Source organism: Danio aesculapii, chromosome 8, assembly GCF_903798145.1.
Source record: "Danio aesculapii chromosome 8, fDanAes4.1, whole genome shotgun sequence".
NCBI classification, from domain to species: domain Eukaryota; kingdom Metazoa; phylum Chordata; class Actinopteri; order Cypriniformes; family Danionidae; genus Danio; species Danio aesculapii.
The window spans coordinates 5,070,357-5,097,151 of record NC_079442.1 but is presented as its reverse complement, the minus strand read 5'-3'; the positions used below and the strand labels follow the sequence as shown (position 1 = coordinate 5,097,151).

Sequence of the window (26,795 nt, the reverse complement as noted above, 5' to 3'; positions counted from 1 at the left end):
ACAAGTTTCCAACATTCTTCAAAATATCATGCTGTTAGAAAACAAACAAAAAACCTCAAACTGTAAACAATTTTCAATTTCTCATACAATTTTCACTTTTGGGTGAACTTTCCCTTTAACATTTTTACAGTGCTAGCAGTTAACATAAGTTCCCATTAAAATATTGAACAAAGGTATATGAACTGATTATCCTTTTATCATATTTCTGTCAGTTTGTCTGTGTTCAAGCATTTCCAGCAGTAATCATTACAGATTTACTGAGTGGAGTAAATGGACAAACTACTACATTAACAATAACGACGCTTAACGAGAATGGAAGGCATAAACCAGCAGACGTGGAAAAAGTAGATTAGCATCTTTATTGAAAAGGACTTAAGATTGGTGGCTGTTCAGTCATGGTGCACAGATCAGCAGATTTACTGTACAGCAATGACGAGTGTCCAAAATCAAAAAAAAAAAAAACATCTGGTGTTTTCAGGACCGAACTACGCAGCAACAAGCAAGAATAAGAACACCAAATGTTTGTATGATTGTGGTAGTTTGATTAGGAGTGAGTGAGTGGTGTTTTGAACAGATATTACAGATTCCAGCAGCTTGATGAAGGAGGTGGAACATTCAAGCTGTCTGTCCTTTAACATGCGGTTTCATACATCCCCTTCTGAAGCCTTTTTACCCTTTCGGTTCCCCTGTAAAAAAAATAAAATAATAACAATAAGCTGAAATACAGGTCATTGCCTATTTGTTTTTCTTGCTGGAAAGGCAGAAGAACTATCACAACATTTCAAGACACCTTATTTGAAAATCTATGTGCAAGTGCACCAAGAACAAAAGCAGTTTTAAACAAATACATAATCAAATACTGGCTTGTAGTGCGGTTAGTTAGATAGAAGTTAACCGCTAAAATAGATAAGATTCTTTTTTAAAGAATCGTCACTTTATAGAATTTTTAACATTTTAACAATTATTAAAATTCTCTTAAAGATGTGCTTTAGCTTTTGATATTACACCGCGCATGAAAGCAAGGTAGGACTCGATGGTTATATTAATGAAAGTTAGCCACAGCTATATCACCCTGCAGCCCAAGACCGGTTACTCCCTGAAGCTAAGCAGGGCTGAGCCTGGTCAGTACCTGGATGGGAGACCACATGGGAATAACTAGGTTGCTGTTGGAAGTGTTAGAGAGGCCAGCAGGGGGCGGTCAACCTGTGGTCTGCGTGAGTCCTAATGCCCCAGTAAAAGTGAAGGGGACACTATACTGTGAGTGGGCGCCGTCTTTCGGACGAGACGTTAATACTGAGGTCCTGACTCTCTGTGGCACTTCCCATGGCACTTCTCGTATAAAGAAAAGGGGCGTAACTCTGGTGTCCTGACCAAAGTCTCTCAATCGCCCCCATCCATCGAATTGGCTTTATCACCGTCTCTTCACTCCACCAATAACTGGTGTGTGGTGAGCGCACTGGCGCCATTATCCTGTGGCAGTCGTCGCATCATCCAAGTGGATGCTGCACACTGGTAGTGGTGTGAAGAGACCCCCCCCTCATGATTGTGAAGCGCTTTGGGTGTATGGGCATACACAAATGCACTATATAAATACACACATTACATTAAGCCGATTTTTAGGCGCCATGTAATATCACGCCTGCTGCAGCTGTGGTTCGGCAGCAATGTCCCTTGATTATTACGCCAAAATGAAAGTATAGTTCCTAGACATATTCATTCATTTTCCTCCAGCTTAGTCCCTTTATTCATCAGGGGTCGCCACAGCGGAGTGAACTGCCAACTTATCCAGCATATGTTTTACACAGCGGACGCCCTTTCAGCTGCTACACAGCACTATACACTCTCGCATTCACACACATACACTACGGCCAATTCGGTTTACCAAATTCACCTATAGCGCATGTGTTTGGACTGTGGGGGAAACCGGAGCACCCAGAAGAAGCCCACGTAAACATGAGGAGAACATGCAAACTCCACACAGAAACGCCAACTGACCCAGCAGGGACTCGAACCAGCAACCTTCTTGCTGCGAGGCAACAGAACTAGCCAGTAAGCCACCAAGCCACCCTTCTAGCCATATCGGCCTAGAGAAATAGCAACTTTACGTTTTCCCTCAGTCTTAATACATCACGTAACTAGAAGAGTCAAGCTTCAAATGGGAAAAATCAAAACTTTTTTTTTTTTTTTTTTTTTTCATTTGAGTGATGCTAATGGTCCAATCAGATTCAATGATCTATGCTAAGCTAAAAGTGCCCCCGCCACAGCCAAAGTTTTACTCAATGGATTAAACGGCTGAGTTTTACCATTTTTAATTCTATGTGACTTGTAATATTAGATTTGTATGTGTGGTGTTCCTTCAACATATTGTTGTCTGTTCAATAGGGTCATCTGATCAAAGAGATGACTGAGTTTCATAATTGTGGTGTTTCTACTTAAGTCATTAAAACAAATGTATGAAACACTAGTGCTCATCACTGCACAAAAATACTAGTATAAGTAATTTAACTGGCAGTATAATGTTTTGCTGATATATATTGGTGACTTCTATTACGTGAATTCTATAATTATTATAATCCAGGGGTATAGAAACTCGCTCCTGGAGGGCCGGTGCTCTGCATATCTGAGTTCCAACCCCAATTAAACACACCTGAACCAGCTAATAAAGCTCTTTCTAGGTATACTAGAAACTTCAGGGAAGTGTGTTAAAGGTTAGAGCTAAACTAAGCAGGACAGAGGCCATCCAGGGCTGAGTTGACACCCCTGTTTTAATCGATATGTGGGAAAAAAAACGAACAAAAACAAAACAAAACCAAATTAGAGTACAAAAGTCAATTTTTTGGGTGTGTTTAGGCAAGTAAATACACAAATGTTACAGTGTTTTTACTTAATATGGCATGCATTAGAATTAGGGCTAAATCTTATTTTAAAACCTCTTAAAATGATGGATTTTTTCCCCCATCTAGTAAGGATGTTACATCAAAATCTAAAACATAGTGGATTAAATTAAAACATTATATTAAAACTAAAATCCATTTTAAATGTAAATGCTCCTTATAATAATAATAATAATAAATGTCACTACAGACATCAGTAATCGAATGATTTGCCTTAATCTGAATAAGAAAATAATATGATTAAGGTGTTTACATGAGTTGATTTTTGAATGTTCCTTTCATGATCCCGTTTTACATGATATAGCACATAATTCGATTAAAGGCATTGCATCACTGCGCGGTCCACATTTCCTCCAGTTTCATGTAATTTTGGGTGTTTCTTGTTTTAATTTGTCGACTTTAACTGCAGTATGGTACTTTCAATTTCATTCGGGAACATTTCATGCATGAACGAGATAATGGATGAGAGTATGAACTGCTAAAAGAGTGTTGTTTGAATGGAATTTGGTACCGCACACCATATGGGGGGGGAAAAAAACCTCCACATTTCAGGATGCAGGTGTTTGTGGTCCTTCACTGACTCGGTAGGTGCAGACAATGGTGTCAAACAGCCATGTGTATAGACTATCCTGTCACAAAATGCAACAAAAAATCCTACATGACTGTATTAGTTTGACTGTGGTGTTTACATATCTGTACTGTGCTTCAATAATGTGACTGAAATCAGCATCCTCCATCTTAATTCGATTTCTGTTTAGTTCAGTTACGGCTAGTTGGTTTAAGGTAATCAAAAAATAAATAAATAAATAATAATAATAATCCGCTGTTTACATCGTAAACTCCAATCAGAATATAGTCTTGATCGTATTAAAATAAGATTATTGTCCTTGTAAATTGTATTTACGGTGTCTGTGCAGGATATTGGACAGATTACAGTTTGGAATTCAACTATGACTTTGGCTTAGGCTTGATCTGCTTGTATAACAATCCAATTAAATCAAATAACCAAAATATGTGACATGTGTAAAAAGTTAAACATGTTAAATAATTAATGTTTTTTTTATTGAAAGAAATATGGTATATGCAGAAGGACATTTAATGTTCAGTAACCTAGGTCAAGTGCTCCTGGTGAACTGTATGCAGTTACAAAATTGGCACGTTTATGGTCTGTTTTCTCTAAAAAATGTGGGCATATCACAGACAAAAGTTAGGGGGGGGGGGGGGGTTGGGTTGTCTGGTCGCAGACTAAAGTGAAGAGTGGGTGGAGAGGTTTGATTGGGCCCCTTAATAGTAACTCTGGGGGCCCCAAAATGGCAAGGGCCCTTATGCCTCATTCACCCTAGCAGCGACTTTTGTACAACCAGCCTCTGAGCAAGCATAGAGAGGATCACATGAGCTCTACTGGTGCTCCTATTGGCTATCGCTCAGGAAAGTCACTCTTCATTTGCATAAAGTTGAAGGATTCTCAACTTTGTCATGTCACTTGACACGCCCACCTGGTCGCCAACAATTGCTGTTGCTCGAGTTGGAGGTTGCTCATTCTCTATTGAAATGAACTGTCGCTTCTCACTTTGCCACTGCGAGTCAATCATAGTGTGAATGAGGCTTTAGAATAGTCCTAACTACCCCCCTAGCCGCGCTCATGCCCGCGGTACATAACTTAGGCTACGTTTACACAATGCAGCCAATGATTTTCCCTTGTGTAAAAATAATAATAATAAAATAAATATAAATAATAATTATTTTACATTTACACAACAACGAAGAGAGAAACTGAAATAAAAATAAACAAATGCTGTTGTTGTGTAAACAAACAGGCAAAATGCATTAAAAATAAAAAGTTTCGATTGTTTTGCTAAAAATGTTGTTGTTTAAACTGAGGTAATCTTGAAATTAAACAGCCAATCGCGGTCACTTTTTCACAAGTTAGTTGTATTTCATACCTGATGTTTGGGTTGCTCTGACTGTAAGCCCTTCACTTTCGATCTCTCTTGCTCCAAAGCTGTGTGTAATTGTGTAACCTGGAAATACACAAACAAAAACCGACAAACAGCAGGATTATTGATGCTCGAACTACTGCATCCAGTGAAAGAGTGAATGTATAGACAAACACACACACACACACACACACACAGACACCTGTGAGGACAACTCTTCTTTAATGTTGAGCAGCTCCTCCACCTGCAGCAGAATTTCAGCTTTGTCCTTCACTAAACACACAGAGACAGATAGATCAATACCAATTAGGGCTGCATGATGACCTTCGCTGATGTGTTTTTATTTAGTGCCACGTCAGCATCAAAGGCTACTTTTTATGCCAAGAACAATTCAAAACAACACAAATGAATACATGAATTAGATACAATATATAAGATACAATTTTTAACATTAAAACAGGATAAAAATTCAAAATATTTGGCTACATGATTAACAATCTAAATTGAGTCTCATGCACATCTTGTCAGGGAAACACGACTGCGATCAGCTGTAAATATCCTCAAAAGGAAAAGAGTGCTCAAAATTTGATTCAATTAGATGGTTTATATTAGTGGTTCTCAACTGGTCTGGCCACGGGACCCACATTTTTAAATGGTCATCAAGCCGCGACCCACATTTTTAGGAACCATAATATAATTTTAGGAATAATATTTAATTTGTATTTATTTGTTAACATACACAAGTAGTGACAGATAAATCATAAGAAAAATCCCTAAGACTTACAAATAAACAATATTTTATTGCTGTCATTTAACAAAATGTATCAAATTTAGAAATATTACAAAGTAAAAACGACAAATACTGTAAACAGTGGTTAGGGTAAGCGAAAGTTCAGTTACCATGAACTAAACTGAACTGTTAATAAAACATTAACACTGATCCTGTTGAACAGAACAAACCAGCAAATTACAGTAGAATAATTCAAATAATCATAACCATTTTTATAATGATCACCAGTTATTTGCTCTTCTGCTATTGTGTGGGCTTTCTTGGCCTAAGCTACACAGCAAGATGCGTGGAGTGCCTGTACTTGTTTTGAACATGAAGAGTTAGGCACTTTTGTCATTCCCTCAGCTATTGGAGTCGTCTTTGAAAATTTGGTTTGTCCTTGCAACCGGGATGTTTGGTTTCTAAATGTCATGTTAATTTAGATGGTTTCATGCTCTCTTGTGAGAGCACCTCACTACATATGACACACTGAGGTTAAGCCTTTTTTGTCGTCAATATATGGAAATCCATACTTTACATAGTCTGGGTTGTATTGGCTTTGACATATTAGTTACTATAATTAAATGAAATTTCACATGTCAAACGATACGGTTGTCGCACGAGCATTTCAAAATAAAAGTCCGGTATAAGCAAAACAAGTTAAAAATTAAACTTTTGTTGTTTTTTTGACTACACACTCCGCGCCCCAGTGAAAATATTCCCCCACCAGCTGAGAAACACTGATTTAAAGGGACAGTTCACCTAAAAATAAAAATGTCATGATTTACTCACTCTTCACTAGTTCCAAAGCTTTGAGTATCATTCTTCTGTTGAAATTCTGGAGAATGCTGGAAACCAGTAACCATTGACTTCCAATAATATTTGCTTTTCCTACTATGGAAGTGGTTACAGGTTCAGCTTTTTTTCTGAATATCCTTTGTATTCAACAGAATATAAAGAAATTTAAAGGTTTGAAACCACTTGAGGCAGAGTAAAAAGTGAGTAAATTTCATTTCTGAATTTTTTTTATTTATTTTTTTGCATATTTTCAAACTTTTATTCCAGTTTGTTGATGTATTTCAAAGTGAAACTGAATACTGAGTAAGGGCTTTATTTCTACACTCTTCCTCTTAACTTTCACTCACAGTAAACTAATGGTTGGAGGGGCGTGACTAAGCATATTTCGGCCAATCCAAAGATTACCAAAACAAACAGTTTTTAGTTTTCAACATAGGCAAAATTATTGATGAAATACATCAATACGTGCGCTCCTGTTTCCTTGCGTGAAGCAACAGCGCCTGGAACGCAACTGTAATCTGTTTTCTTTCAAATAGGCTAGACAAAAAGTGATGAACATGCACCCACAGTCTTCCTGCTTTCAAGAGTTCCAGATTTGTCTTTTTGTAAGCAGCACCAGTTGCTTTCGCTTTAAACAGATTATTAATTGGCCTTAACCGTATGCGTGTGATCTTCCTTTCATTATCACTCACTGTATATATTTTTATCTGCTTTCTTTTGCTTACGGTTATTTTTGTTAATATGATTTAATTACCTTTTTTTTTTACAATAACGTTGCTTTAATATGAGCTTAACTCTCCATTTATGTGTAGTTAACTGGTGATCTGAGACCGTTAGCGAGGACTGATTACTGTGCATATTTTTGATACATGACAATAATTATTTTTAAAAAGTCAATAGTTTTTCTTTGTTTTTAAAGAAATGTTGTGTTAAATAAAAAAAGTATCGTATACAGCTATATTTAGCTTGTTTTGACATTTAAAATTTGTGGCTAAGAAATGATTATTGTTTGGTGTGGTCAGAGATAAATTTGGTAAATCCTTCATTATGAGCTCTGAATAGTCCAGTGAAATAAAAACTAATTACAATATAACACTATGAAACCATGACCCATTTGCTCATACTCGACACACAATGGTGAAATAAATGAGGAGTCATGTGGACATAACACAAAATCTTAATCAAGTATTTTAGCATGTCAAAGTCATATTTATGCATTTAAAAATATTTTCCCAACAACAAAATTGTGGCTAGTGAAAATGCAGAGTGGCTAGTAATATTGGAAAACTACTAGCCGCTGTGCCTGGTGATCAAAAAAGTTAATGTCAAGCCCTGCTTATAACATTAATAATTTTGGACTTACTTTCTCCTTGCTGAAGCATTTTTAATAGCTGAGAATTTCTGGCCTTGACTTCCTTGTATCTTTCCTGAAAAAAAAACCCCAATAAAAATCAATAAAAAAAATAATAAATAAAAGATTCCTTGATTCATCGGACTGAAGTCTTTTGAGAGGTTAATTTAGCACATTTCTCCTGTAAGAAAGTTTAACATTAGCTCTTGTGCACTGTACAAACTGACTATCCTTTCATTATGTTGGTGGCTGCTTTTGCCCCAATAGCCGCGTTTCCACTATCGTGCCTAAAGCGAGCGAGTCAGGGTGAGCCAAGGCCAGTCGCGTTTCCACTATCACTTCCGGGGCGTAATCGGGCCAAAACGGGGCTTTCTTGGGGCCAGCGTCCGGCCTTTTTCGGCCCGCCGAATACCTTGGGCCAAGGAGGGCCAACTGGGGCTTCGGGGCGGGGTTACGTACAAAGGCGGAGTTTTCCTGTCAGGTAAAGAGGTGACAAGATGCTTTCTTCCCTTACATTTGTTTTGCTATCGCGCTTGATCAACTCACTAAGAAAAAGAAAAAAAGGATATCTGTGTTCGAAGTAAATGCCGCCGAACTCGAATGTCCTTATCCAGGGATCGCTGTCTGGCCTTACACCAACAGACCACAAACAGTAAAAAAGCAATCGCTTCGGTGTTCTCCATCTTCCAGCTCTGTAGTGATGCCAGGTTGTGTTTGTGGTTATAATTTGAGTTTTTTGTTCCCGCTGAAGTGGGCGGGTTGTGTGACGTTTGATTCGGGGGACGTTCTAGGGGCGGTGTTTGCGTGACGCGCTGCGAGCAACTAGCCCGACAGTGGAAACGCGACATGATTTCGGCCTCATTTCTCAACCTCCCGGGCTATTGGCCCGGGCTGGCCCGATTAAAGCCCTGGCTCGCACTGGCCCGATAGTGGAAATGCGGCTATTGACTTCCATTATAACCACATTTTTTGATTGCAAAGCCATGACACTATATAATCATGCAATCTAGATTGTTGGGGGTGTTCTCTGTTGGGAAGAGGTACAATCTGAAATTTTCACTGTTGATCATCATGCAATGAGATAGAGGTCAAAGTAAATTTGGGTAAACAATATTTTCTGGTTTGGGGTTGTTTAAAATTGATTAAGCACAAGTGTAATTCACTATGAAATGTACATTTAGTCAGAACAGTGTTAGACCTGACGTTGTACCTTCTTAAAGTATATCATGCACACCGTGTTTGCACTTTTTGCACTTTTAACAAAAGTTAAAATCAATGAAAATGATTTCTTTCTTTAGTAGTATTATTCCATTATCTAGTATTATTACTGTCTTTACTACTGCTGCTGCAGCATTTCTCATTTTATCTTACCTCCCATTGTGAAATTGTCTTTTTCAACTTTGCGATTTCCTGGTCTTTCTTTTCCAGTTCGTATTTCAGCTGCTCAGTTCTCACATCCTGGAAGTTGAAAACAGTTTTGGTGTTATATTTAGTTGCATTCTACACTTTTGAGATCACATTATAATGTAAGGTCAGAAAGCCGGACCTGCTCGTGCTCTGAGGACGTGTTGACCTCCTGCCCGGCGCTGTTGCTGTACTGCTCTCTGCGTTTGTCGCGCTGGACGATTTTACTTACATCATCTTCTAGCTTGTTAAAAAACTTGTCATCACGGAGCGCTGGATTTACAGGCTATGGAAAACAGCAGGGTAACACTTTAAGCAACAATTCACACCATTAACTACTAGCTTATTACCTGCCTATTATTAAGATTTTAACTCTTTATCCGCACTTATTAACTATGATGTTATTTTACATTCAACTACCACCTTACAAACTATTAATTAGCAGCTAATCAGTAGTTAATTGAGCTAAAAGTTTTACTTAATGGTTTGTCAATGGCATTAATTGTGCATTAAAATAAAGTGTGATCAAAGACTGTTAAAAAAAGAAAGAAAATCTGGCAACCATTACATTCCATGCTTGCATTGTTAGTAAACCTGTTAAAAATAATTAAATAAAAACAGTTAACCATAGATCCAAATGTTGATCTGTCAACCAAATTAAATAAAGCATGTTTAGGTAGAACATTTACCAAATCCAAAATAAAAAACTAAAGCTAAACAGAACATATATACAGCATATACACTCACCGGCCACTTTATTAGGTACACCTGTCCAACTGCTCGTTAATGCAAATTTCTAATCAGCCAATCACACGGCAGCAACTCAATGTATTTAGGCATGTAAACATGGTCAAGACGATCTGCTGCAGTTCAGAGCATCAGAATGGGGAAGAAAGGGGATTTAAGCTAAGAACAGGAAACTGAGGCTACAATTCACACAGGCTCACCACAACTGGAGATTCGCATGATGGATGTGCAGCCGACAAATCTGCGGCAACTACGGGATGCCATCATGTCAATATAGACCCAAATCTCTGAGGAATATTTCCGGTACCTTGTTGGATCTATGCCATGAAGGACTAAGGCAATTCTGAAGGATTAAGGCAGTTCTAAAAGGCAAAAGGGGGTCCAACCCGGTACTAATGTACCTAATAAAGTAGACGGTGAGTGTATATTCACCTTTGCTAACAATAGCTAAATGGAAATAAAGTAGATCTAGTTAACTCACGGTGCATTAACTAATGTTAACAAGCATGAATTGGACTTTAATAATGCATTAATAAATGCTGCAAAAGTATCCGTAATTATTAGATTATGTTAATAAATACATGAACTAATGAAAGCTTATAGCAAAGTGTGAGCAGATTTATTTGTTCTTATCAGTCATCAGTCCCATCATGCTTCAGATAATGGCACGTTCTCTGCTGCTCAAAGCAGGTTTAGATTGCCTGTTTGAAATTATTATAAGTCTCTGACTGTATATCCACTCACCTCTCGCTCAGACTTGTTCTTTAGCTGATCTGCAACAGAAAGCAGTCAGTCAGAGCAGCAGTAAACACTCAGGTCTCAGATGATATACAGTTGAAGTCAGAATTATAAACCCCCCTATGATTTATTTATTTTTTTTTTTCAATATTTCCCAAATGATGTTTAACAGAGCAAGGACATTTTCACAGTATGTCTGATAAAAAAAATTTCTTCTTAAAGTCTAATTTGTTTTATTGCGATTATAATAAGCAGTTTTTAATTTTTAAACACCATTTTAAAGGTAAAAATTATTTGCCTCTTTAAGCTATATTTTTAGTCTACAGAACAAACCATCATTATACAATAACTTGCCTAATTACCATAACCTACCTAGTTAACCTAATTAACCTAGTTAAGCCTTTAAATGTCACTTTAAAATGTATAAGTGTCTTAAAATATCTAGTCAAATATTATTTACTGTCATCATGGCAAAGATAAAGTAAATCAGTTATTAGAAATGAGTTATTAAAACTATTATGATTAGAAATGTGCTGAAAAATCTTCTCTCCATTAAACCGAAATTGAGGGGGAAAATAAACAGGTGGGCTAATAATTAAGGGGGGCTAATAATTTCAACTGAATACAGGATAACACTTTATAATAACTGCACACTATATGTAGGTTAGTAAATTTAATATATACAGTGAGGGAAATAACTTTTGAACACATTGTCGTGTTATTTCAATAATCAAAGTCAAAGTCAAAGTCAGCTTTATTGTCAATTCAGCCACATGTACAAGACATATAGAGAATCGAAATTGCGTTACTCTCAGACCCAAGGTGCTTAACATTAATATAAAAAATATATATATAAAACTATTATATATACTATTATACTATTATAATAGTATATATTATAATAATATACTATTATAACTATTATATATAATAGTTCTAATGGAGCTGTTGACATGGAATTGAACCAGATTTTGGTAAAAACCCAAACAATACAAACATAAAAATAACAAAACAAACAAATCTGAAAGACGAGTTATGTGTAATAACAATTGAATAACACAAGGAGAAAGTGCTGAACTACTGAAATGTATTTAATGCTTTATATAAAAGGCTTTTTTGGTGATGGCAGTTTAAAGACGCCTCACATATGGAGAATGAAATCTTGATGGTTCTGTGGGTCTCGTCTTTAAAATCTGATTTTTATTTTGTATTCTCTATTGGACTCAAGTCAGGTGATTGGCTGGGCCATTCTACAGCTTGATTTTCTTTCTCTGAAAGCATTTGAGAGTTATGGATCATTGTCTTGCTGAAATGTCCACCCTGGTTTCATCTTCATCCTCCTGTTAATGTAGATGTTAGACTGAAGCAGCTGATATTCATTTACACTGATGAAGGGCAGAGGGTTGCTGAAGAACTACTGAGAGGTTTCAGCTGCTGTCTGGGCTTCCACTCCCTTTCTACACCTCACTTTTTTTCATGTGTTAATACTTTTTCCCTGCGTCATTTCACTATATTAGGCATAACTTAATTTGTAAACTAATTAGTTTAGTTTTCTTTGCATATATGGATTTCTTTAGTTGTTACTGACATCCGGGGAAAATTTCAAGTCAACAGCACCTTTATAAATATGTTTTCTGAGAAAAATGGTGACGTGTAAAATATATATTATCCCCACTGTATATGGTAGTAAATTCCAAAGCATTTTCCCAAAAATGTGTGTTAAAATAAGATTCATCCGCACAAATCATTCCATTTGCTGAAACACAGAGGAATGTGTGGCCAAACGAAGCCTTAGAATCACCCAAGAGTGGATGAAAACACCCCCAACAGCACACAAGGGTTAAAACGCTGCTAATTAACCGTCAATATACTGCAAATAATTGATAAAACAACAATAAATAATAAAACATTTCTGTGTTATTCAGCAATACTTTAAACTGAACAATTGGTCACTTTAACGTACGATTCAACGCCAATAACTAAGACTTTAGGTCAAACCACTAACTAGCTGCTTATTAATAGTGAGTATGGTAGCAGCTGGTCTTTGGTAGTGGGTAGGATTAGGGATGTAAAATAAGATCATAGTGCTAATAGAGATGGTGTGAAATGGTGTAAACTGTGTTACCCAATAATACTATTGATTCACAGTGTGCAGTTATTATAAAGTGTCATCTAATACGGCGTCCTCACCCTCCTGCTGGAAGTCTTTCAGAGACACGGTGACACGTTTGTCCTTCCCCTGCTGGTTCTTCTTCCGGTCCTTCTTTCCTCCAGTCTTCGTCTTTGGTGACGCCGTCTCAACTTTGTCAGAATCCTTGAAAGAGAAAATTGCACAATGAAACAACAAACTAGCAACATGACAATGAAACGGCAGTTAAATTATTAGTAGTAGTTTCAGAATTGGGCAGCACGGTGGCACAGTGGGTAGTGCAATCTCCTCACAGCAAGAAGGTCGCTGATTCGAGTCCCAGCAGGGTCAATTTGCATTTCTGTGTGGAGTTTACATTTTCTCCCGTGTTTGCGTGGGTTTACTCCGGGTTCTCCGGTTTCCCCCACAAGTCCAAAAACATGCACTTCAGGTGTAATTGGGTAAGCTAAATTGTCCGTGGTGAATGTGTGTGAATGGGTGTGTGTGAATGTTTCAAAAATGGGCATTCGCTGCGTAAAACATGTGCTGGATAAGTTGGCGGTTCATTCCGCTGTGGCAACCCCAGATTAATAAAGGGACTAAGCCAAAAAGAAAATGAATGAGTTGCAGGATTACTTGCATTTATATTAGGTTTTTAAAACTTATACCAGTTTAACCACAAGAGGGCGCTGTTACACCAGTCAGATGATGATGATGATGATGATGATGATGTCAGCACCAAAGGCTATTTTTATGGCAAGAACATTTCATAAATAAATACACAATTAAAAAAAAAAAAACTAATTAATTAATAAATTAGATAAGATGTTTAACGTTAATGATAAACATCCTACCATTTTTCCTGGTACCACTTTGCTGAATGTATGTTTATCAATTTGTCATTTCAACAATAATCCCTTCATCCACTGGTTTGGAGTGTGCACACATTCCATTGAAAAAGTGTAATCCTGTGTTAAGACGGTAAACAAATCATCCTGTCAAGACAATTCTGTTTCACTGATAAAGGAGTCCTGAGCTTCTGCCAGACTAAAGGTCTGGCTATATAACATCAGATGAAGTGTTATTAAAAAGGGTTGACTGCTGTATTTGGGTCAATGTATGCAGCAAATAATCTAACTTAAACATATGCAAATACACCACTTCTGTGACCTAAATTGTAAATAAAATTTTTCAAAGGACCAAAAAAATAAAAAAAATTCCAGATAAGCTTTCAAGTAGTTTGGTGTATTTTTACATTAATTATTATAATTTATCATCATTTTTTTTTACAATCATCTAAAAACTGCCCCTTTTCAGGAGTACAAATTCAAGCACAACCTTTGAGAGCTCATTTCTGGCTGTCATTTCTGACAAATTTAATAAAAAATAAATAAATAAATTAATTAATTAATAAAAAAAAAAAAAAAAAAAAAAAAGTCATTTAGAGCTGTTTTTTTTTTTTTTTTTTTTTTTAAATGACAACCAAAAATGTCCTGTTTTAAGACACTAAAATCATTTTGACACGACACCAAAGTTTTAGCTTTATTAGTTTTTAAATCTAAAAAAAACCCAACTTTAAAATCACAACATATGAAAACACTTGATACTGTGACAAACTGTATTTAAAAAACTTAGAATAGAATATAGAATATAAAATAAACAAATATTAAGTTTAAATTCATACTCAAACTATTAAGCGCTCTCATTTTTTTTACCCCAACTAGATTTAGTGTCAATGCACACTATATCTGAAGTTTTTGGCCGTATTTCTGCGCGTTAAAAAATAAATTAGACTTCACGTTGTGTTGATCGTATTTGACACGCTGCCTCCGAATCTTATTTCCGTCATAAAAATAAATAAAAAATATTCTATATTTTTTTATTTTTTGCATCTAAAACAAAACACTGAAAGGTGTTTTACTAGTTCAGAGCCACCATACAAGCGAAAAGCTAAATACAGAATGCCGTCATTTGAGCTACAGATAACTTTATGACAAACACAGCGCATAAATTAAAGACAGAATGTGGCGGACAGTAGAGGACCCCGATATGCTGGATTCAATGACTGGTGCACTTCTCTACTGCTGTTTGGTGTGTGTGTCTACATTATAATGCGCAATATTATAATAGAAAGCATGGTCCGCTTTCGTTCTGTAGCACGTCAACGCGCACCATCTATTATAATGTCTATAGACCATTTCAATGTGGTGACTTCACTGGACCATGAACATCTCCTGCTCGTTGTCAGACTAATTCATAACTGTCACAAGATGCAATATAATCATAACTCTATGTTAAAACAGCTATCATAACATTAACAATATATGGACCTTTTTGGATTCTCAGAAGCTATGAAAAATGTAAGAGGAAACACTTTAGGACCACTGTTATTGTTTGAATCCCTCATGGTGTATAGGTACTGCAGTCTCTGTTCAGGATTTGTTTACGTGTGTGAAACATCACAAGCAATGTTTCAAAATTCCACTGATTTCCTGAAATAAACTATTGGATGAACACAGTATGCAGCCTATTCCTCTTTTTTTTCTACTTTGGAGAAGAGAGGAGAACAAAGTATCACTGCTTAAACTGAATTATTTTGTGTTTTTTCATGATGGATTGATTAATGCACATCAGACTCAGTGTGCAAGGTTTGTTTACGTGCTCTGGGAGTATGGGGTCAGAGGCGCTCTGTTAAGGGCCGTCTCGTTCCTGTATGAACAGAGTAGGAATCTGGTTGGCATTGCCGGCAATCAGTCAGACTTGTTTCCAGTGCATGTTGGACTCCAGCTGGATTCACCAATTCTGTTCATAATTTTTATGGACAGAATTTCAAAGTGCAGCCTGGGGCTGGAGGGGGTCCGGTTCAGGGACCACAGGATCTCATCTCTGTTATTCGCAGACAATGTTGTTCTGTTGGCTTCAACGAACATGGACCTTCAGCATGCACTGGGGCGGTTTGCTGCAGAGAGTGATGCGTGGCCATGGTGCTCCACCGGAAAAAAATTAGTATGCCATCTCCAGGTTGGAGGAAAGTTCTTACCCCAGGTGGAGGAGTATCTTGGGGTTGTGTTCCTGAGTGAAGGAAGGATGAAACCTGCGATTGACAGAGGGATTGGTGCAGTGGCAGCAGTAATGCAGCCATTGTGGTAAAGGAGCTGAGCTGAAAGGCAAAGCTCTGGATTTACCAGTCAATCTATGTTCCTACTCTCACCTATGGTCATGTGCTATGGGTCATGACCGAAAGGTCAAGATCTCGGATACAAGAGGCCAAAATGAGTTTCCTTCGCAGGGTGGCAGGATGCACCCTTATAGATAGGGTGAGGAGCTCTGTCACCCGGGAGGAGCTCGGAGTAGAGCCGCTGCTCCTCCACAGAGAGAAGTCAGCTGAGGTGGCACAGGCCACTCTGTTTCGGATGCCTCCTGGACGCCTACTTAGGTTCCAGGTATGTTCCACCAGGAGGCGGCCTCGGGGAAGACCCAGGACACGCTGTAGGGACTATGTCTCTCGGCTGACCTGAGAATGCCTCGGGATTCCCCCCGGAGGAGCTGGAGGAAGTGTCTAGGGTTCCCTCCTAAGGCTGCTGCCCCTGCAACCCAGCCCCGGAAAAGCGGTTGAAAATGAATGAATGAACGAATAAAACGCATACAAAATGTTTGGACTTCAGTGTGCAAAGACATTTAGTGTCCAACACCCAGTTACACCTTTTGCAGCCTCGCAGATATTTTTTGTTCAATTTGACATGCTTTTTTTACAGCTCATTGTGTTCTGTGTCCTGATTAGCGCATTGTGAACACAATCAATTTCCTCCATACTGTGTCTCCTGTATAGTAGAGAATGCGTTTATCTTGCCAAATTGACATAAATCTTCGATTGCTAGCAGTGTCACTCTGAAGTGCTGTACTGTATGTTTGCAAGTTTTCTCCCCAACAATGTTGACGAAATTTTCTGCACACTCAAAGGTACCTGCAGCAGCACCTAAAAGGCTGAGGAAGATGCTAACCATCACACAAAGTTCTGGACATGCTAAAGGAAGGTAGAAGTTGCGTGAATGCTTAAACAAGAGAGAAAGGTGTGAAAATGGTTATGCCTGTCTGAGAAAATAGTGTAGTGAGGGGTTTTACAGCCTTAAAACATCTATAATATTTGCAAAATATAAAGCAGACAACTACACAGATTACACCTATTGCGGGCTAATTTTAGAACGTAACTCCTGCAATTAACGAGAGACTATTGCATACGTATACACAAAAAATATATAATAATAAATGAATAAATGATCTGTATACACAAATGTATCAGAAATATATCAGTACGTTTTTATAAGCAGTCCTTGCTATGCCAACGTACCTTTTTATGTTCCTCAAACTCCAATTTACTGAGCATCAAGGCCTTCTCCAAATCCGCCTCATACAGGTCACTGGTCAGCTGTGACGAACACAAACATGAACACGACTGCATAAAGCATGGAGAGAAATGGGCCACAATAATGACAAACTGTGAGCATTTTACCTGTTCATCTCTCTGCTTCCACTCCTGCCAGTTCTCCTGCGGTTTGGAGCCTTGCTGGACATTTGCCGGATTGATCAGATCATTCGCTAAATCCTGCAGCGTGAGTGAAGGAGGCGCTGTCGACTTCTGAGGGATCTTCTTAAAAGCAAGACTCCTGAGCTGCAATGAAGAAAGACAAAAGCAGCATAAGCAAGGATTTAGTTGAAGTTTTATCCAAAGTGACTTCAGTGTAACCCACAACCCTCCCGTTCCTGAGGATGTTTGAAATCAAGGCCCAATCAATTCTATTTTTGTACCCCTACCCCTTGGCCCTTGAAATGGAGTGTTAAGGGCAAGGGCTTCAAAATTTACCCCTAAGAGATGGGACAGCACTACAACACCTGCACACGTCATCATATGTCATCACGATCTCTTGCTTTAAATGAGATTGACGATCTTGACTGCTGTAGTTATTCCAGTTGCATTATATTTTGGTATTTATCTTCAGGAAATCACAGAAGGCAACGATATCATGTTATCATTACCATATAATGTGGCAATAAGATTGTAACTGTACTGTACATTTACACCGTGGCCATATTCCTCTATGTAAACCACATTAACATTATAGCAGACACTGTAAAAAGCTCATTTACAGCCACTAGACTTTTCTGACAGGGTATTCCAGCGTCATCGAGTGACAGATGTGAAAGTATGAACTACTATACAGGTGTTATTATTAAGGATTATAGATGGCCAAATTTAGCAGGTTTTATGTTAGCGGTTTTTTTTTTTCAAAAGCATGACGGTAAAACACGAACGCAGTTATGAATGTATTAACACACGTGCTTGTTTGCTGTAAAAATTAATAATAATGCCAAAAAGATATTTAATTTTGCATCTGCTTACTTCCATGTGCAGCCATGCTGCTGTTGTAGCTGGTGTATTCTTAGAATTTTTTTTTTTACCCCTTGGTTTCGAGTGTGGTCCTAAAACAAATCTCAGTTTCAAGAGCTATCTAGCCCTTCCCCTTAGCCCTACACCTTCAAGTTAAAGAGAATTGGGTAAAGGGAAGGGCAAAGGGGTGGAATTGGGATTGGGTCCAAGTCATTTCACTCGGCGGTCATCTATGAAACGTCTCTCGAGCAGTATATCTGTCAAAACGAAAACGTCAAATTCTCCAAAATCGCCAAGCTTATGATTAAATTTTATTTTCTGAATCAACAATACAGTTAAACAACAACTCTCTCTTTAGTTTCATATCCAACTATTCGAATCACACAAAATCTGCAGAAACTTATGTTTGGTGTGAGCCCCTCCCCCTGGAGAATCCTCAGTCTATAGTGATCTCTGATTGGCTCCTGTGCTAGAAGGCGAAGCTTCATCCACCAAATTGACAGTTACACTTTTTCCCATTTAAAACCATACGAGTTACACGTCTTGTGTATTCTATTGACCTTATTCTTCAATGCGGAAGTGCGAGCATTTTTGCGATTGTTTTATAACTTCTGATTCAGTTGCCTATGGGAGAAATGGGAATAATAAACGGCAAAAAAAACGGTCAAACTACTTACTCTACAAACAAGTGTTTGCATGACAATACAGACAAAGTAGAATAATAGAATACGAAAATATCAGTTTGCAACACCAAGCAGCAAAACGAGCTGTTTTTAATATCTAAAAATGAATGGAAGTGAATGAGACCGGAAGTTTCGAGCCAAAATGATTCAAATGGCTGCGCCCACTCGTACGCGGAGAATAAGGTGAATAGACCTTTTTTATTGACCTAATTCTTCAATGCGGAAGTGCGCTCGTTTTTGCGATTGTTTTAGAACTTACAATTCAGCTGCCTCTGGGAGAAATGACTAGCAATTATAAACTGCAGAAAACGGTCACACTACTTACTCTACAAACAAGTGTTTGCATGACAACACAGACAAAGTAGAATAATAGAATAAGAAAATATCAGTTTGCAACACCAAGCAGCAAAACGAGCTGTTTTTAACGACTAAAAATCAATGGAAGTGAATGAGACTGAAAGTTTCGAGCCAAAATGATTCAAATGGCTGCACCCACTCGTATGCAGAGAATAAGGTAAATAAAACGCAAAATTACCCATTATGCTTTGCGTGTATGTGTAATAAGGATGCTTGGAACTTTCAATAGGCAGCTTTATGCGTATAAAGAGTCACATTTGGACAGCTTTGAAACTATCAGATAATCTATTTTACTTGCTTTAATCTATTGTATAATACTAATGTTGATCAGTGCCACCTCCTGGACTGATTATTTAAAAAATGTGATCTAATGTGAATGGAAAACAACTGCTGCGACTCATTTACCCTTACTGTCAAATGGCATCACATGCCATTGTTTTTTTGTTTTGTTTTTTTAAATATGTAACCAACCCAAACAAATGTAATTGATCAAAATGTTTGACATACACGCGTACTGTCCCACAAGGGATGCAACGATTATAGATTTTGGTTGTACGATTATAGTCTGAGTAATAAATCACGGTTATAACAATCATTACACATTCATTAAATTCAAAACACTACTAGTTTAGAAAAATCCCATGAAAACACCTTATATTAGTTATGTGTGCCCTTGATGTACCCCTTGATGCTGCTTACGTTCTTGTCACAGTAGAACCGAAATTAGGCACTGAAATCCATATGCTGATTCGATGAATTGTTGACCACAAAACTAGCAAAGTGAGCAAATAAAATTAATAGAGTTAGTTTTAATTTCATGGGGACTTTAAGAATGACAGAGAAAGTTAGGTATAAAAATCTGACTATCTAGACCAGTGATCAGGAAAGCTCACCAGACTAAAATACTTGCCAGTCAGGTTATACAATGCTTGTACTGGTACAGAATAGAAGCTTGACCCCCGATTCACATTCATAAAGATAGTATTTGAGAAATTCTTTATGTTTTGCTCTGATTTATGCTGTATGAACTAATACAGTATAGCTTATAGTTAGACTTAGACAGACAGACAGGCAGACAGACAGATAAATATAGACAGAACGACAGACAGACAGACAGACAGACAGACAGACAGACAGACAGACAGACATAGACAGAACGACAGACAGATCGACAGACAGACAGAACGACAGACCGATAGATATAGACAGAACGACAGACAGATAGAACGACAGACAAAGACAGACAGACAGACAGATAGAACAACAGACAGATAGACAGAACGACAGACAGAACGACAGACAAATAAGACAGACAGACAGAACAACAGACAGATAGATATAGACAGAACGACAGACAGATAGACAGAACGACAGACAGACAGATAGACAGACTGACAGACAGATAGACAGAACGACAGACAGACAGACAGAATGACAGACAGACAGATATAGACAGAACGACAGACAGATAGACAGAACGACAGACAGATAGACAGAACGACAGATATAGATAGAACGACAGACAGATAGACAGAACAACAGACAGACAGATATAGATAGAACGACAGACAGATAAGACAGACAGACAGATAGATAGATAGACAGAACAACAGACAGATAGACAGAACGACAGACCGATAGATATAGACAGAACGACAAACAGATAGACAGAACGACAGACAGACAGATATAGATAGAACGACAGACAGATAAGACAGACAGACAGACAGACCGATAGATATAGACAGAACGACAGACAGATAGACAGAACGACAGACAGACAGAATGACAGAACGACAGACAGACAGACAGAACGACAGACAGACAGACAGACAAAACGACAGAGAGATAGACAGACAGACAGACAGATAGATAGATAGATAGATAGATAGATAGATAGATAGATAGATAGATACATTTGTTTTCTGTCACCTCATTAGCTTCACTCTGCTGCTGTTCCTTCTTTCGTCTCCTCTTTTCCTTCTTTTTCTCGTTATTTTGGCTGTTCTTCCCGCTAGGAGATTTCCCAGAGCGGGGCTTCCCTGCTCCTCGACCCGCCGCCTTCGGCTTTCCTACATCTGAATCTGAGTCCGAATCAGAGTCAACCTGCAGCAGGGCAAAGCGTGAGGCGGTGGTGGGCACGGAGATCACTGCTGATGCCATCCTGGACCTGCCAATCACACCATCAACACCAGTCAATGCCACATTCACTTGACGAGAAATAAAGTAGGGATGCAACGAATAACCGGTTTCATTATTAACTAGGGGTGTAACGGATCACAACCCACGGTTTGGAATGCACGTGACATGTAGATGAAGAACTTTTTTGAACATGTAGGTTAATCCAACATTTAAAACAAATGCAGAGAGATCACCTCCCGCGTCATTTAAACCGTGTCTATGAAAGCATTTGGGCTTCTCTGTAAATATAATAACTGAAAAAGTTGTGGTGGAACCTACCTAAATGCTTTCTTGGGCTATTATTTAAAGGTGTTTTCTGTCACTGTTTGTTTAGCCTGCATTAATGCATTCAGTGTAAAGCTGCACAGTTAAACATTAAAAAATCGTGATCTCAATTCAAACCCGAGTAAAATGAACGATAAATGATAATAATGATTTGCATATGTTTATTAATCCATCGAAGTGCTGCATTCAAAACTGCGTTCGATCAAGAGAGATTCAGATTTTACGCTATTTCAGTTCGTTACAAACAATTAAATAACACAGAAGAACTGGGAGAACGGTTTATAGTTCAGATATAAACACTGATGATTATGGTAAAGATTAAAATCACTGTTTAATGGAACTTGACGCTGGTGAATGTTGTAGCAATTACATACTGTAACCAACAGGAGGCGACAAACAACCATCAAAATGAGGTCACTGAATAGGTTTTCAAAAATGATCCATCTATAATGAAACATGTTTTATGTGTGAATTGTTGAATCATTCATTCAAAATAAATATGATATGTTGGACAAGATGTAGGATTTCTATATTTAGTATTATCAGCAACAGTAGCAAACATCATTTTTCATATTGAATATGCTCCTTTTTTTCAGCTGGGTCATTCTTGATTTTTTATTAAAACTACAGGTTAACACTGTTTCACCTCAATGTCCAAAATGCAATAATAGTATCGGCACGTTTTTTCATCGTCTGTGGGAATGTCTATTGATTGCAGATTTTTGGAATGACATTTGTGACTAACTGTCCATAATACATAAACAGAAGGTTACAGCGTCCCCATTAATGTGCTTACTAGGTATTCTGCCCTCCTCTTTTTTGGAACAAACAGTCTTCAAATCTCTACTGATGCTGGGGAGGAAAATAATTATGAATAAATGGGTCGGGACAGAACCCCTTCTTGTCAAGGACTGGATAATCCTGATTAAAGAAACCATATTGATGGAAAAAATTGGACATATTAAAAGAAAAATCCAAGCCATTTCAAAAAATTCCTTTGAACTGTCTTGGGATTGATTATAATTCTATTATGTATCCTTAATTGTACACACCACAATATTGTAATATTGTTTTGAATAAGACCAAACTGCTGTTTTTAATTTTATTTATTTTTCCATCTTATAATTTTTATTTATTTTTCTTTTCTATTTTTTTCCTTAAAATACTGTATACTCTAGTAGTATGTTCTACTCAGTACTGTGTACATACGACTAATTTTTAAAAATGCAATTAAAAAAAATAATTAAAAAAATAAATAAAATTACAAATTTTAAGTTCTGTTTGTTAAACCAATGGTTTTTGCTGTAATATTTTTGTATAAATCGGACTGTGATCAGTTACACCACTACTATTAACCACGCTTTAATTCGTCACGGTTAATTAATCATTCATAAAAGCTTCTCAACTCCGCGTTTCTGCACAGAACAAAACTAAAGAAAGTTATGCCAACTCTGCGCTGGTTTAAAAGTTTTGAACTTGTACACGGAGAGTTTATTTCCAATGAAGGTGCACAGCTTCTGGAGTGCATATTCAGAGCAATGTGCACACTGCGCACGAGCGGGTGCAATGCGCTCTGACTTTCCAGTTGCAGCTAGTTAAAACGTCTAAACTTTCCAGAATGAGTCATGTGACAAGAACAGACCGCTCAGCTTCATATTTTGTGTGGAATAAACATTTCTACTCGCGTCCAAGAAGTTTAAAAAAATCCAAAATGAAAATACTAAACATTTTTGTAATATAGTTGATCAAAAGTGCCTTACAGACAGAGGTTCAGCAGCCTTTCACTACATTTGTTCTCTTTAGAAGAAATACTTACAATAGATTTATGTTCGACAAATACAATGTTTTTTATTTATTCTTATTTTTACATTTATTTATTGCTCTGTCATTTATTTTCAGTGTTAAACTATTATTGTTTAAATGTCAAAAACTTTTTTTTACTTATTTTTTAAGTCCAAAGACAAATGGACTATTGTTTGTTTAAATATCATTTTGTGCTGTAATAAATGGTTACTGAGCAGCAATAACACTTTAAAATAAGGTGTTTTCAAGTAATTTTCTAAACTAGTAGGGTTTTGAAATGAACGAATGCATAATAATCATGATAACCATGATTATTCCACAAACTATAATCGTACAACCAAAATTTATAATCGTTGCATCCGTAGGCAGAAGTTTAAATAAAATTGATATCTTCTAAATGCTAATTTTGTCACTGATTTCCCTACTAAAAAAAAAACTGCTTAAACCAGCCTGGTTTTAGCTGGTTGACCAGGCTGGTTTTAGAGGGGTTTTGGCCACCTCCAGGCTAGTTTCCAGCAATTTACAGCCTGGTCTTGGCTAGTCAGGCTGGAAAATGACCAGCTAAAACCAGCTTGACCAGCCTGATTTAAGCTGGACATAGCTGGTTTTGGCTGGGCTCCTAGCTTGGCTAAGCTGGTCATCTCCCAGCCTGACCAGCTAAGACCAGGCTGGAAATGGCTGGAAACCAGCCTGGAAGTGGCCAAAACCCCTCTAAAACCAGCCTGGTCGACCAGCAAAAACCAGCCATCCAGCCTAGGCTGTTTTTTTCAGTAGGGTTGGAGCACATTAGCTTATAGATGTCTTTAAAACTAACAATACTGACATTAACATCTAAAAAAAAAACCTATTTAAGTGTCATGGCACCTTTAAAAGTATAACAGCAAATTTCTAATACAAAATTAAAAGTACACAAATCTAATTAATGGTGCAAATTGATTTAGAAATAAATAAACAAATGCAGGTTTAAAAGGTCACAAATAACCTAAATTTATCCTGATGTCATACATTTTGGTAACTTATTAGATTGTAGCTTCATCAGAACATGTTTTTTTCAGGGAGGGGAGACCGATTCCGATCCAACAGGCAACCAAACCAAACCTGACGTTGCAGAATATCACAAAAAAAACGTGCATTTTAACGTTACACAGACCTTTAATAAGACATCGAAGCGCTAAAAATGCATTTATATACTATATTTACAATATACCCATTATAATTATCATTAGTTAACTGTATGAAAATAATGAGTGGCGTCTCTAGGACTAACGTTAGCAAGTAATAGCATTCAAAAATCAGTGCTAACGTACATCTATCATAACAACTTTGCGGATGACGTTTGAATATGTTAGCATGCTAGACTTAAATAAGCAAATAAAACCAGGTTTAATGAGCATTGTTCTCTGAATAAGCGCAAACCACTTGACAATTAGAAGATGTAGTACATAATCGAGTGGTGAATGTAGTGCTCGCTGAACAACCGCTTTAGATGTAACGTTAACGTTTCTCGTCGTTATGCAATATACGTTTAAATAAGGCTGATATCCTGTGGTTTTTAGTCATTATACCACTCGCTACCAAAAATGTCGCTAGCTTAGACTTTTTTTTAGCTCGCTAGTGTTGAAAACAAGTAACAAAGGCGCCCTGTTCACAGTAATATTGCCTCAGCGGGTTTCTTCCTTTTAAACGCGTCTTTTGCAAACGCGTATGGATTATAAGTAAAAGGCGCTGTTATAATTAACTAAGCAAACTTTCACCTGGTTAGGACTTGTCGGTACCTTCGGCTTCGTGCAAGTGGAAACTGCTACACAGACGTGAGTATGGCGGCCTGAATGGACATAAAAGCTTCAGTGGTTATTATTGGGTGGAAATGTTGTCAGTAACTGAAACTTGAGTCAATTTAGACTGACTCCCTCCAGGTGGCGCTCTGTGGCTCAGAAAAAACTGAAGAAAAGTATTTGTTTGTCACTAAATGTTTCCTAAAAATGAATGAATTGTTCTGTGAATACCTTACATACATGGTGTTAGCACTTGTGGCAAAATAAATGATGTTACGAATAATAAATCAGTACGACTCCATACGACTGCGGTCGTAATTAAAGATGAGAAATGCAACACATACCACGTGACAACGTTAATAATCTTGAGGCGCATTTTCCACTGTGTTTTTTGTAAACAATTAGTATTATTCATTCGTTTATTTTCTTTTCGGCTCAGTCCCTTTATTAATCTGGAGTCACCACAGTGGAATGAACAACCAACTATCCAGCAGGTTACTGGGAAACATCCATACGCTCTCACATTCACTCATACACTATGGTAGTGTAGTCTATTCAATTCCCCTATAGCGCATGTATTTGGACAGTGGGGGAAACCGGAGCACCTGGAGGAAACTCACGCCAACACGGGGAGAACATGCAAATTCCACACAGAAATGCCAGCTGAGATTCGAACCAGCAACCTTCTTGTTGTGAGGCGACAGTACTAACCACTGAGCCAGAGTCTCCCCTGTTACTACTAAAATCCAGGTGGGATAGCCCAGTTGAGGATGTTTTAGTAACTGATTCAATAGATTATGTGCAGGAAAACAATGAGTGGATTGATGTGAGTTTACCTAAAGATGAGGGATAGATCCTAGTGTTCCAGATGACCAGAGACACTCATCGCTTAAACCACCCTGCACCAGACACCTAGCTAAACATATGAACATCTAGAGAACACATCCGCTTCCTTCACAACTACAAATAGAAATGGACTCAAGCATTAAAGAGGCTGCAAACATTACCATGAACACTTACTGTCATTTTTAAGCTATGAAGCCTGTATGCAGATTTCTGTATACATGATACATTTATTCATTAATTCATTCATTTTCTTTTTGGCTTAGTCCCTTTATTAATCTGAGGTTGCCACAGCAGAATGAACCGCCTACTTATCCAGCATATGTTTTATGCAGTGGATGCCCTTCCAGCTGCAACCCATCACTGGGAAACATCCACACACATACACTACGGCCAATTTAGCTAATTCAAGTCACCTATAGCACATGTCTTTGGACTGAGGGGAAAACCCGAGGACCCGGAGGAAACCCAAGAACATTCAAAGCCCACACAGAAACGCCAACTGACCCAGCCGAGACTCGAACCAGCGACCTTCTTGCTGTGAGGCGACAGCACTACCTACTGCACCACCGCGTTGTCTAAAGCGTGTTTGGCTTTCGTTTAATCTGTTACATCAGATTTAGGCTAATTTATCTGAATGTGATTCAAATGTTGTGGGACACAAAACAGAACTTTGCCATGCTTAAAGCTTGGAGCTAGAATATAGCCTAATTAAA

The 26,795-nt window shown here is 37.7% G+C and overlaps 1 protein-coding gene across 2 annotated transcripts; it reads right to left on the bottom strand.

Annotated features, from left to right (window-relative positions):
- Positions 1 to 340: 340 nt before the first annotated feature.
- Positions 341 to 25,323, bottom strand: gkap1 (G kinase anchoring protein 1). Of its 2 annotated transcripts, none has more exons than XM_056463055.1 (12): positions 25,216 to 25,323; positions 21,125 to 21,362; positions 17,277 to 17,435; positions 17,115 to 17,192; positions 12,829 to 12,952; positions 10,645 to 10,673; positions 9,296 to 9,439; positions 9,121 to 9,207; positions 7,762 to 7,825; positions 5,034 to 5,104; positions 4,838 to 4,915; positions 341 to 686 (listed from the first exon to the last, which is right to left on the bottom strand). In XM_056463055.1, the coding sequence occupies exons 2-12, from the start codon at positions 21,353 to 21,355 to the stop codon at positions 645 to 647; spliced, it is 1,107 nt and encodes a 368-aa protein (XP_056319030.1). In that variant the 5' UTR covers positions 21,356 to 21,362; positions 25,216 to 25,323; the 3' UTR covers positions 341 to 644. The 2 variants fall into 2 exon arrangements, with proteins under 2 accessions (XP_056319030.1, XP_056319031.1); XM_056463056.1 differs by having other exon boundaries at positions 25,237 to 25,293.
- Between the last annotated feature and the right edge of the window lie 1,472 nt (positions 25,324 to 26,795).

Excerpts from the sequence above, each read along its gene's own strand:
- gkap1 (XM_056463055.1), bottom strand. The coding sequence starts at position 21,355 with ATGGCATCAGCAGTGATCTCCGTGCCCACCACCGCCTCACGCTTTGCC. Across the intron at positions 17,193-17,276 it reads GGAAGCAGAGAGATGAACAG|CTGACCAGTGACCTGTATGA; the intron begins GTAAAATGCTCA and ends TGTTCGTCACAG. Across the intron at positions 9,440-10,644 it reads AGAACAAGTCTGAGCGAGAG|CCTGTAAATCCAGCGCTCCG; the intron begins GTGAGTGGATAT and ends TGTTTTCCATAG.